Consider the following 12945-nt stretch of genomic DNA (forward strand, 5'->3'; position numbering starts at 1 on the left):
TGGTGGTGTAGTGGGTTATGTATTGAGCTACTAACCTGGTGGTGTAGTGGGTTATGTATTGGGTTACTAATCTGGTGGTATAGTGGGTTATGCATTGGGTTACTAATCTGGTGGTATAGTGGGTTATGCATTGGGCTACTAACCTGGTGGTGTAGTGGGTTATGCATTGGGCTACTAACCTGGTGGTGTAGTGGGTTATGCAATGGGCTACTAACCTGGTGGTGGTAGTGGGTGATGTATTGAGCTATAACCTGGTGGTGATGTAGTAGGTGATGTATTGAGCTACTACCCACAGGCTCCTGTAAAGATTTAGAGCATTGGAAACCCCCAAGGGAGATACACTCTCTGCTCTAGCATTAGTATGAATCAGCATGGGCTTGATGGCAATAGCAGTGATGACTGGATGGCTATGGTTGGGTAGAGATGCCTCCTAAGAAAGACTGAAAGAAATAGCCATTGCAAACCTTGTGCCGCATGATTCTCCTGTTTATAACCACTCCGACCAGGGTTGAGGTCTGACGGGTAAGGAATCTGGAGGGTTTAAAAGGCTGTGACCTTTCTCTTAATAAATGAACAAAATGTTTACAAACAATAATGTATTTTATAAACAACAATAATTTGTTTATAACAATATAAACAATGCATATTAATAATAACAGTGTTTTATAAATATGGTATAAATCATAACAATAATGAAATTATTTCAAAAATAAACAGTTTTATTAGTGTTAGATTTTCTGTTTTATTTGTGGAATGTAACACAGGCAAAGAAAAACATACTGTATGTAGTTGTACAGCACATAACCTCCAAGTGCTCCAGTATCACCCTCGCCCATAGGGCTCTTTCTCCTCTTCCTCCTCCTCCTCCTCCTCCTCCTCCTCCTCCTCTTTCTCCTCTTCCTCCTCCTCCTCCTCCTCCTCCTCCTCCTCCTCCTCCTTGTCCTTTTCCCACCACCCTCCCTCCTTACCTCCCCATCCTTCCTCTTCCCCACTCCCCACCACCCCTGAGCTCATCATAGTTTTCAAGCCTTGTCCTTTGGCGTGAGCCCCCCCTCCCCCCATCATCATGGTGGCATGAATGACTTATCTTCATGAGATTGGCTAATTTTCCTGAGCATAAATAAGGTCCCCCAATTTTATCCATGCCGTGAGGCGTTTGAAAGACTAGCACAAACGTATTTCATTGCCAGGGGAACGCTGAGTGATGTTCCTTTCTGAAAGAGGAGGCTGCAGGCCAACTGACTGTGCAGACCTAGGGACGCGACCATCTTCAGTCCGCCCCGTCCATGGATGGACTCCCTCCTTTGGTCTTCAAATGTGAGCCAAACCAAATCCCTCTGTCAAGTTGACGCCAATGTGTGTTAATAGGGTTTTTCTTTTCTTTTTCATGTCTTATCTATAGAAGAGAGGTAGGATAAAAAATTCTGAGGAGGAAACAGTGGGACTGACGGTTCCTGGGGGACATGGGAGAGGGGGAGGGGGGAAGGAAAAGGACAACAAACCCAGGGATAAAGGAACACCAAGTGATCTAAAATGAGTGGCAATGAGGGCGTAGAATGCCTGGTGTGGCTTGATCAAGTGGAACGTAGCTGAGAGGAAGTACAGAGAACTGAATGAAGGTCAAAGATGATAGTGGATGGGGAGGAAAGTAAAAGGAAATCGAGGAAAGAACTAGGAGGCAAAAGACATTTATAGAAATATAAATATAGGCATGTACATATGTAAACATAACAATAGAGATATAGGTATATGTACATATTTATATGTATGCACATATTTATATGTTAAGTATTAAAGTAGCAGATGGACATTGGGCCTCTACTTAAGTACTCCCACAATGCAAGAACTCTTTATTCTAATAACTTGGCTTTCTGTAATGCTCACCTATCTAATACTATTGCTGAAGACAAAATGGGTGCATAAGCAAATGCCGTGAAGAAAACTGATGGTGCCACTATAAAAGATAAAGCGTCTGGGATCTTAAAGGCTTGAAGATAAACAAGCAGCCATGTAGCTAAGAAGCAACAAAATTCACAGGGAAGAAGCACATCAGCCTGTGATCATGAGGTGTCAATGGGATGAGGTACCAGTCATCAAATACCCAGAACAAAAAAATCATATCACTGTGAATGAGAGGGAATGCAGAATGGAGACCCAAAGCCCATCTGTAGACAGTTGGACATCCCCTTACAGAAGGGTCATGAGGAAGGATTGAGCCAGCCACGGAGCATAGCACTGAGGAAACATACACCTCTCCTTTAGTTCTTTTATGCTTCCTCCTCCCACTGTCATGATCGCAGTTCTACCTTACAAATCCGCCTAGACCAGAGCATGTACATGGGTATAGATAAGAGCTCTCGATACATGGAATCCAGAACAGTTAACCCCTCAGGGACAGTAATGGGAGAAGCAATACCATGAGGGTAGGGGGAAGGGAGGGGGGACTGATTGCAGTGATCAACGTATAACACCCCCACCCCCACCACCCCAGGGTGATGAACAACAGAAATATGGGTGAAGAGAGTCAGTGGATGGTTTAAGACATGGAAATGAAATTAATTTATAATTTATCAAGGGTTCATGAAGCTGGGAGGGCAGAGGAGGGAGGGGAAAAATGAGCTGATACCAAGGGCTCAAGTAGAAAGAAATATTTTGAGGAGGATGATGGCCACATATGTACAAATGTACTTGATGCAATAGATGTTTAGATTGTTAAAAGCTATAATAGCCCCCAATAAAATGATTTAGTAGAATAAAATTAAAAAGAAGAGTCGAACTGGCCTCTGGAGCATGTTCAAGACTCAAGATTGGGTTTGAACTGCCAATCTTTGGGTTAGTAGCCTAGCACTTTATTATTTTTGGCACCTAGAGAATTTGTCTCTTCTTCCCTTGAGCGTTCAGTCCCGTTTGGTCACAGTTTTACTTTTCTGCCATTTCCTGCCATGATTCTCTAAGGAGAAAGTCAACTCTACCAACCATTAGCCTAAAAGCTGAGGGAAATTCCCACTCCATTGAAATTGCATGCCTGTATGGCCATTGGCCTCTTTTCATCCAAAGCAGGGCCTCTGTGTATTTCCTTGATCTTGCTGCTGAAGCATCTGCCCCGGGAACCAGTCACCCTTCTCTGAAACATTCTAATTCCTATCTTCCTTGCCACTGCACTTCAGCCTCCCCTTCTTTGCTTCTGGGGGTGCTTTGTCATCTCTCAATAGGGTGTCCTCCATCCTCTTGGTTTGGAGGGACCCTCTGAGATGGATTCCTTGTTCACCGCCTCCTTTTCTTCACTTCCTTTTATGCCCAACGCATAACCCCACTGTGCCACCAGGGCTCCTCAGAAACAGCCTCAAACTCAAAACCAATGCCTTTGAATTGAGGCTGACTCAGAGCAACCCTATAGCACAGTCGAATTGCCTTACTGGGTTTCTGAGACTGTAACTCTACAGACGTAGAAAGCCTCATCTTTCTTTCACCGAGCAGTATGGTGGATTACAACTGCTGACTGTGTGATTTGCAGTCCAACTTATCACCACGACACCAGGGCATCAAGAGCAGCCTCACTGTGCCTTCACCATACTTGAGATAGTTAAGGTTTATTGTGCCAACCTGGCTACTAAACACATGTGAGATTAATTGAAGGGCAGAGAGTTAAATGGCTCTGCGAGCCTTGCCTTTCTTGTTCTCTGATGGTTAGACCAGGGTGAAGCTGCCTTAGCTAGTTCCCTGCTTCAACTGGCAAGGCTCACTTCCTGTGAGATATCCCTGAGAAGCCACATGGACCTACCATGATGCAGCCCTGGGTGCTGGAGAAGCCGTATGGAGACCCCTGCCAGCACTGACATGCTTACACATTCACTGACTCGGTTTTCCTCCTGCAGTCGGCGTCATTGCGTGTATTTTCTGAGATTGAGGTGGACTTTGTAAATCGCATGTAGATCGGTGTCAAGATTGAGGAGGACTTTGTAGATTAGTGTTGGATTTATGGGGATGGACAGCACTGGGTTGGGATGCTTTCTTAATGTACACTTACCCTTTATATAAACCGAGTTTGTGTGGATGTGTTTATCTCATTTACCCAGACTAACACAATACCCTTAGCACCATCTAGTCACCCCTCCCTCCATCCCTCCCTCCTCTTGTATCCCTGGCAACTACTGATCTTTTCATCGGCTCTCAGCTTTCTGGGACGATCTTATGTCACTCACCCCTTACTTGTACTTCAACGTGAGGCTAAGTGCTGGAGCCCGGTTTCACTTTCGTTGGCACTTAAGTCGGTTGCTCTTGAAGCTGCTAGAATGGTTATCAGGCCACACGTCATGGCTCTTCTCCAGTGCGGAGCCTGCTCGTTGCCTTTGTGTCCTGATGAATCCACAGAGGGTTGGGTCAATACATGCATGGAGGATGAATGAAGTGGCAACTGTTCATTTTCTGAGGCTCAGCTTTCGTGTTCAGCAACTCCAGTTGGCTGCTTTAAACCTGTTTCCTCATGTAGAACGGGGTTCTGGCCATGTTGATCTGGCTAAGGGGCAACCTGTGCTGCTGCTTTGAAAGACCTCCTGGTCGGAGCTTCACGGTGGCCTCATTCACAAACCTTATGTATTGTTCGGAGATTTTCAGATCTTCTCGTAAAGGAACGCCGCCCCGTGAGGAGAACAGACAGAAGTAACAGTATTCCAAGAGCTAAAAGGCTAAAACAAACAAACAAACAAACAAACCCAAGCATGTCACGAAAATGCTTTGATGAGTGACAAGACCATAGGTTTGTTTTGTTTTGCCTGTTCCTTCCCATAACGTGAGGTTCTGTTTCTGTCGTTTCTAAGCTGGGCTCCAGCATGTGGCTCCCATGGCGATGGCCCATATTCAGGGCGGAAACTTGACCCTGTTGCCCTGTTTAACACCCCCGAAGGCCGCAACATCCACCAAGCGTTGGCCTGTGTGCCGAATGGGACCCGTGGGTTTGACTTACGGGTGACATAGAAGCAATCCTTTACTGGGTGAAGTTAAGCACTCTCCCTAGCCATAAATAGTAGGCCAGCTTGGTCCTATTTTTACTGCTGAGGCACCCAGACGATGGAAGTCCATATTGGAAGAAGAGCTTGGTTTCCGCCAAGGAAGAGAAGAGCTCACTCCATGCCGTTCTCCCTTTTCTTGGCAGGCTCTTCGCAACCATCTGTGAGTCCGGAGTTTCCGTCCCCGCCGTCCATCCACCCTGCACAATCTCAGCTAACCATCAACGCGGGCGACGAGCTTCGGCTGCTGTGCACAGATCCAGCCCCGGTCCGGTGGACTTTGAAGTCCAGTAACTTGGGTCGAGTGAGTGAGAACAAGCACAATGAGTGGGTCGTGGAGAAGGCAGCCGCCAGCAACACAGGCACCTACACGTGCACCAACGCAGGCGGCTCCAGCAGCTCCATCTATGTGTTCGTTAGAGGTAAATGCTCAGCCTCCTTTGATGGCTTCGGAGAACTCAATATCCTGTTCTTAATTCTGAGTGCCATAGAGCTGACTGAGTCACAGGGGACAAAAGTAATCACCAGTCGGGGACTAATGAACCTGAAACAAATTGTTCTTTGTTCCTTTTCGCCTGCTTTTGATGTACAGTGGTTTGGGATCTGACCCCTAAGCGGAAGGTCTTTCAGAGGGTGATTCTCTCCGCATGCTGTTGCAGAATAGGGTTGGGCTCTGTGTCCTGGTGCTCAGAGTGAACCCTAAGAATAAGGGAAGACCCCTGGGAACGCTGCCTTTAATGCCTCGAGATACTCCCACTTAGTAAGAACACTCCAGGGAACCTGGTGATTCTCTCGAGGCCTGAACAGAACAACACTTCAAAAGATTTGACTCACCCCGAGACTCAGCCCCAGAAAAAGAGGTTGGCCAGCTAAGCAGCACATGTCCTTTGTAGGCTCCTAACAGGTTTCAGTTCATTTGTTCCACAGATTGTGACCTCTGAGAGAGACAAAAGAAAAAGAAAGAGTGTATGAGGAGGGCCTTACAAATTCCGTGGAAAAAATGGAATGAAAAGATAGAATTTTCCCAGGAACTTAAAAAAAATTGTTTTTTCCCCATGAACTTTTGGAAGCGCCTTTTATTTCGTTTTAATTGCTTTGTTTATTTTTAACAATTTCACCGACATACAATTCTCACACAGTATACATTTCAGCCGTTCAGTCACATGCCTAACAGTTGTGCAATCATCATCCGTACAATCAATTCCAGGACATTTATTCTTGCTTCTTTCTACTCCTTGTTGCCAGCTCCCCTTTTCCTGCCAGCCTCCCCTGATATTTCCCTTTGAATCGGTTGATCCAGTTGTTGTCTCCAACCCACTCCAACTCACTCACTGCTATAGAGTCCGTTCCACCGCAGACCGACCCTGAAAGGACAGGGGAGCGCTGCCCTCGGGAGCTTCAGAGACTGTAACTGGCGACTGGAGTAGAAAGCTCCATCTTTATCCTGAGGGGTGCCTGGTGGTTTCAAACTGCTGACCTTGATCACAGCCCAACTCATAAACACTATGCCACCAGGGCTTCTGATGGTCTCATACAGATTCAAGGCAGAACACAAACTACAAACAGTTTAGCAACTGCGACACAATGAAACAAAACAGCACATGTTTAAAAACCAGAGTGATTGTACATTGGGCCCACGGGAGGTCAATGGCAAGGTGGGTGTCTCACATGGAAGCCCACTCACGTTTACGATCCCTGTACTGTAGTAGGAACCTTGATGGCGTCGTGGGCTTTAAACCGCAGGTCCGTGAGAGAGAGATGAGGTTTCCCGCGCCTGTAAAGATTTGCAGCCTCTGAAACCTGCAGGAGGCCATTGCCTTCTGCCGTGTGGTGTGGGGCGGCTGCGGGTCACAATCGACTCAATGGCAGCGAGCGTATTGTGTTTTTTTGGAGTTTTTCCTGTAATGAATTTGTGTTTGTGTCTTTAATGTCATTGACAAACATAGGTACCTCGTGGTATCTTTATACTGATGTCAACACCGAGGTACTCTCTGGAACAGGAGAAGAGCTCTGGGGATCAGTCCCAAAGTATCGCTAATAGATTCCACTTCATACACACGCGGGAGTATCCCGATCAAAATTTGGGTACATGTCTCTCCGTGCTCAGTGGCTGGCTGCAGACACATTCTCTCAGTGTCACGCGGGTCGCCGTCCCCTAAAGGTGCCTCCCAAAATAGGTCCAGTCAAAACACTGGCTGTGGAGGGGATCTGCTGGGCTAATGGAGGTTGACTCCAAAGGTTACACCCCAAACTAGACTCACTGCCATTGGGTTGATTCTGACTTACAGTGACCCAGAGGACAGAGGACAGCAGCCTTGGTGGGATTTTGAGGCTGCAACATTTTACAAGAATAGAAAGCCTTATATTCTCCTGAGGAGCAACTGGTGGTTTTGAACTGCTTACCTTGCAGTTAGCAGCCCAAGGTGTAACCCAGAGGCTTAGTATCTTGATCTATTTTTCTCAAAGGACACAGGATGTTCAAAGGGGCTTATTAGAAAGAAGTATGAAGAAAATTGAAAAATGTATTGATGAGACACAGACCAGAAAAACCACACCAAAGGGATTTCCCCCTAAAAACAAGGCATTTAGGATTTCCCTCCTACAGACAAGGCACCCGCTCATTTTTCTGAGGTCAGTGAGGGGTATCCCACAAGAATTTCACCTGGAAACTTTGCTCCACGCACCCCGTATCCCTGATACAACTTGTCTCTTCCATCTTTTTGTTCCTCCCCAACAAAGACTATGGGAAAAGGAACACAGCGTGCTTCCCTTGACCGTTGCCGAAGCGCCCCTTTTGCGTGCTCTAAGTTGCAGGGCGCAGCGTTCCTGGGGGGAAGGACAGGAGCTGGAAACACTGCCCTCACAAGCCCACAGACGTGGAGGACCTGCGGAGCAGTGGCAGCTGCACATTTGATATTTGTGTTCGATCAAGGTTCCTCTGATTTCTTTGCTGAAATACTAGTCCCCGATCTAGCCCTGGGTTGGTACCTAGATCGGGAGGGCCTCGTCACAGTGTTGTGGAAGAACGATGGAGGTTTGCCAAGCACCCCCAAGAGTGTCAGTTTTATCATCACAACGTGTGGGTAAGATTGCCGGCTCCATTCTTGTTTTCTCTTTGGTGGATAACTGAAAAGAAATATCTGCTGATAAGTGACAGTTTAGCCTCTGGGTGTGGTTCATAATGACTGAGCCTGCCTGCTTCTCTTAATATTCAGGAAGGTGAAGGGACGCTGGAGTTTCCAGGTGGTAATGAATTAAGTATCTGGTGGCGCTGTTGAGCAAGCAGTGGTCTGTAAATCTCAAACTCAGTGGCTCAAACCCAGCAGCTGCTCAACAAAGGAAGATGAAGCCGTCTGCTCAGGCTGTCTGCTCCCATGAAGATTTACAGCCTCTGAAACCTATGATAGGGTTGCTGTGAATTGGGAAAGACTCAGTGGCAGTGGGCTTTGTTAATGAAGTAGTAGTTGCTAAGCACGAGGGTAGCAGTTCAAATCCACCAAGTGCTCCTCTAGAGAAAGATGAGACAGTTTGCTCTGGTAAAGATTTACAGACTCAGAAACCCTCTGTAGTGTCAGACTCGACCAGCTGACAGGTTTTAATGAGAGATCAGGAACACCGATGGCACAGTTCTTAAAGCGCTTGTCTGCTCGCCCAAAGGTGGAGCGTTCGAACCTACCAGCCACTCTTCTAGAGAAAGCCATTGGCATCAGCTCCCGTAAGGTGTTGCAATCTTAGAGAACCCAGGAGGCAGTTCTGCTCTGTCCTATAGGGCCGATATGAGATGAAATCAAGTCAAGGGCAGCTGTGTTTGTGTTTTTAAGATGAAGTATTTATTTTTTTGAAAATGAAATATCATTAGACAATTGAGTAAATGAGGAAACCTGTGGAATGAGCAAGCTGGCCAGCACAGAACGTTCTTCCTGAGTAACTCAGACCTGTTTAAGGTGTTTGGATACTTAAGTGTTCTGGGTAGCAGCAGGAGACGGAAGCAGGACTTTACCGCGGGAGCTATACTCCGTGGACTGAGAAAGAGTAGATGGAAAAAGAACCAAGGTGGATCACGGTTCCTCCTCCTCAGGACTTAATTTAGTCTCAGGATAAATTAGCCAGCCTGGGAGGTGTAGAATTCATTTTGGAAACCTTTTTCAAAATCAAGTTTCAACATCTATTTCACCGATGTCAAGTCCATGTTTGTGGAGCATCCGATTTCCAGATGGAAAGCCCATCACGGAAACCAGTTTTTAAGCGTACTCTTTTTGGCTGAACCCTGTACAGTGGAACCTGTGAGAGCCGGCCCAGCGCAGAACAGCCTTGTTTTTCCAGGTCTCACAAGTTTTCCGCCTCTGACAGGGTGCAGCTGACCACATTCCTCACGCTCGTCTGGCGGGGTATTGGAACTGTTTTTCACTGTCAGGTTTGCATCTTACGCAGGTCGTGGCTTTCTCTTGTTTGACTCAGTCTGTATTATTGTTACGCAGAGGAAGGTGGCAGCATATGGAATATGCAGAACCCCTTGGCCTCAGCTCCGGGGAGGCCTCCGTCTGCGTGAAGCATATCCAGGCCCACCTGTTGTCCGGCCCGATTATTCACACTGTGTTTCTTTGCCACAGCATGGCTGACACTCACAGGCTCCCTTGGGCATTTGAAATAATTTCATCTGGCAGTTGACCTGTGACTAGGCTCACACGTCATTTGTACGCGGCAGACTCATTCATTCCAGAAGCTGAGAGAGTCAGGAGACGGCATTCTGGAAGAGGCCCGGATGGGATGGAAAAGAAAGAGACTCTTTCCCCGTCCCTGAGAAAGATCACCACGTGGCTTATGATCAGTGAGACCTGCTAACAGAGAAATGATTGTTACAGTAAAATATCCTCAGAGCTGTGAGAGCGCTAACTTTGTGTTTTGTTTTTGTTTTTTTCTTGGATAGCCATTATTTTTCTGTTTGGGATAGTTTTAAAAGTTTTTTCCTTTTTGTCACAAAAACAGGAATGTACCCCGAGAAAGACTCAACATAGGCCATCTTTGTCAACAAAAACCTCACTGGGTCAGGAAAGTGAATATAGCATGCAGAGCTAATTGGTACAAATCTAATAGGATTTGTTAAAATCAGGCACATCTGAAGTGTTCTTCTGTAAACTGTCACGTGAAGAAAAGAACCACCTCTCAAGGTCTAAAAACGTGGTTTGTTCATAGACAATCCGACAAGTGCTCACACACAGGGTTTTCTGAGACGTAAGAAAAGGCCACATTATTTTTCTTGAAGCTGTCAGCTCAAGACTACGTAAACAGCTGAGGGTCTGAACCTGAGAAAATACATTTAAGTGCAAACAGCTGTGAAACGTCTTCCTTGTCCTTTGGTTTGCATCATCTGAGTGGAGCTGAGCTCTAACTTTGATGTCAGTCTGATCGGGGCTTGGGTCCTGCTCGGCCGTTCTCTACCTGTGTCATGTTAGGGATGCTTGCTTTTGTTTCTTAAAAGGAGTTTCTTCATCTATAAATAGGAAATAGAGTACCCATGCCATGCAACCTCACTGCCATTGAGTCAGTTCTCACTCCAGCAACCCTATAGAGGGTAAAGAACTATCTATAAGGTTTCTGCAGCTGTAATTCTTTACGGCATCAGGCAAGCCTCCTCTTAACCCCTCAGAACTCCCTTTAAGTGGTTTTGAACCGCTGGAACTTGAGGTTATCAGTCCACTAGGTAATCCTCAGAACCACCAGCGCTCCTGTCTCCCGCACTAAGGATGTATTTAGGAGGAAATGAAATAAAATGTGTAGTGGTTCCAATTTTGCTCCCAACACATAGCTAGAGTTTAATAACAGATCAACACTTTTTGGATCTGTTTTGCTCTGGCTTGCAAAGAAAAAGGCCATTGGCCATTCGGGCCAGTAGAGGTTTGTTGGCATGAGAGTCAGCGTCTGAAATGTGTTTTCAAGGTGAACCAGCTATTCACACTAATCTCTGCTATGCTTCCAGATCCCAACAAGCTTTTCCTGGTGAACAAGATGCTGTACGGGAAAGAAGACACCGATGCCTTGGTCATCTGTCCTCTCACAGACCCGGAGGTGTCCAATTACTCCCTCAAGAACTGCGAGGGGAAACCTCTCCCCAAGGACTTGGTGTTTGTCCCAGACCCCAGGTCTGGCATCACCATCAAGAATGTGCAGCGCGCCCACCACCAACTCTGCGTGCGCTGCTCTGCCGACCAGGAGGGCAAGACGGAGCTGTCAGAAAAGTTCATCCTGAAAGTGAGGGCAGGTGTGTACGGGGCCCTGCTCTCTCCTTCTGTTGAGGAAAGTTCTCCCTGTTCAGGGAATCCATGAATGGCACAAACTCTTAACATCCTGGAAAAGTAATGCCACTCAGGAAGTGCCTCAGAAGAAAGGACTGGCAGTCACCTCCCACCTCCAAAAACACCCCAGCTATCCAAACCCCTATGGAGCACAGTTCTACCCTGACACACATGGGTCCCCTTAGGGGAGAGCCAGCTCCACACTTGGTTTCTCTCTCCACATGGGTGCATCTCATCTGTCCCACTATCCCACACCAAGAGACTGCCCTTCCTCCAGAAATGGCCCCCTCAGCCTCACAATCGTTTCTGCTCCCAACCCCACCCGCCTGGCCCAGGGCGGTCATCCAGCTGCAGCTCGCTGACCTAGGTGCGCCTGCAGGACCTCAGTGCTGGGCAGCCGTTCACCGACTGAAGGGTTCTCCTAAATTTCAGGGGATGTTCCTTCCACGAGAGACATCCATTGGGGGGCTAAGTCCCCTGAACAGATTAGCATGCAGATGATTTAGGTACTCCTTGGTTTGCTATTAATACCCGAGTGGACTTTCTCCCCAGCTATTGTATTGTCATGCAGTTTCAAACTGGCTGCAAAGGGCCGAGGAGAGTACCACGCTGACCTTGTGGTGAGAGATCGTGCAGCCCAACTCCGGTTGGCACTCAGCTTTTAAAAGTACAGATTTTTTAAAAAAGGCTTTGGGAAAAAGTATGCTTCACTGAAATTAAGCAACACACATGCGGTTTATTTAAAACCTAGAGTTTTCAGAAACGAGCAAGGCTTTAGTTTTGCAGTATAGCTGATGGATGCCTGCTTGGTTATGAGGAAGGGTATCATGAGCGGTCTATCACATACCCATCGGGAATGAATTGTCTGAGGTAGAGATGCAAGCTTGCTTCCCTAGGCTAGGGCTTCTACCTCTTCTGAAAGGGCACTGTCCCGAAGCATTCTGATGTCCACGTCCAGAGTCAGGTCTTTTCCCGTCAACAGCCCTGGCTTTCCTCAAAGGACGAGGCCTTTTCATTGCCGATGTCTTCAGACATGCAAGTGATAACTGCTGGCCTATTTTGCAGGCTGAGTTAAAATCACGGGCCGGGATAGAGCATACTATGTGAGTGTCACATCTCTCTCTCGTTTAGCCATCAAAGCTGTACCCGTTGTCTCCACCTCCAAAGTCAGCCACCTTCTTAGGGAAGGAGAGGAATTTTCGGTGATGTGTACAATAAAGGATGCCTCTAGCTCTGTGGTCTCCATGTGGGCAAGAGAAAACAGCCTGGTAAGTTCTCAGTGTCTACATTGGGGGGTAGGGGTGGGGTGTTTTTACTACCAGGTCCGTCTGTGCAGGGTGTCTTGGGAATGGCTCAACTGGCATGTCTGCCCGAGGCGGAATGATCTGGGATGTGGGTTATGATGTCTATTGCCCCCCGTGGATGCTCCTTCTGTAGGTATTCATGTTCATTATCACCAACCGATCCACGTGGCTCCGTCAACGAGCTTTCAGAAAGTTGAAGGGTGAACTTTGGACGCCTGCTTCTTGCTGTTTCTCTGAATGTCTTCAGTATGGAAATGAAAAACCACACCCAACCCAAAGTGACTCGATGCGTCAGTGACTTGATCTAAAGGCATTGCTGATGTTATTCAGGTCAGGTTATTA

The 12945-nt window shown here is 47.0% G+C and overlaps 1 protein-coding gene across 1 annotated transcript in view; it reads left to right on the plus strand.

The window, feature by feature from the left end:
• The window catches only part of KIT (KIT proto-oncogene, receptor tyrosine kinase), a 98242-nt gene that overhangs the window by 38103 nt on the left and 47194 nt on the right, over window positions 1-12945 (plus strand). The window contains exons 2-4 of the mRNA XM_045284060.1: window positions 5153-5428; window positions 10984-11265; window positions 12431-12567. Coding sequence (XP_045139995.1) covers window positions 5153-5428; window positions 10984-11265; window positions 12431-12567 — 695 coding nt within the window. The remainder of the gene's footprint in view (window positions 1-5152; window positions 5429-10983; window positions 11266-12430; window positions 12568-12945) is intronic.

This window comes from Echinops telfairi, unplaced genomic scaffold, assembly GCF_000313985.2.
Source record: "Echinops telfairi isolate 266 unplaced genomic scaffold, ASM31398v2 ScPeMD7_7468;HRSCAF=8506_0, whole genome shotgun sequence".
In the NCBI taxonomy this organism is placed as follows: Eukaryota; Metazoa; Chordata; class Mammalia; order Afrosoricida; family Tenrecidae; genus Echinops; species Echinops telfairi.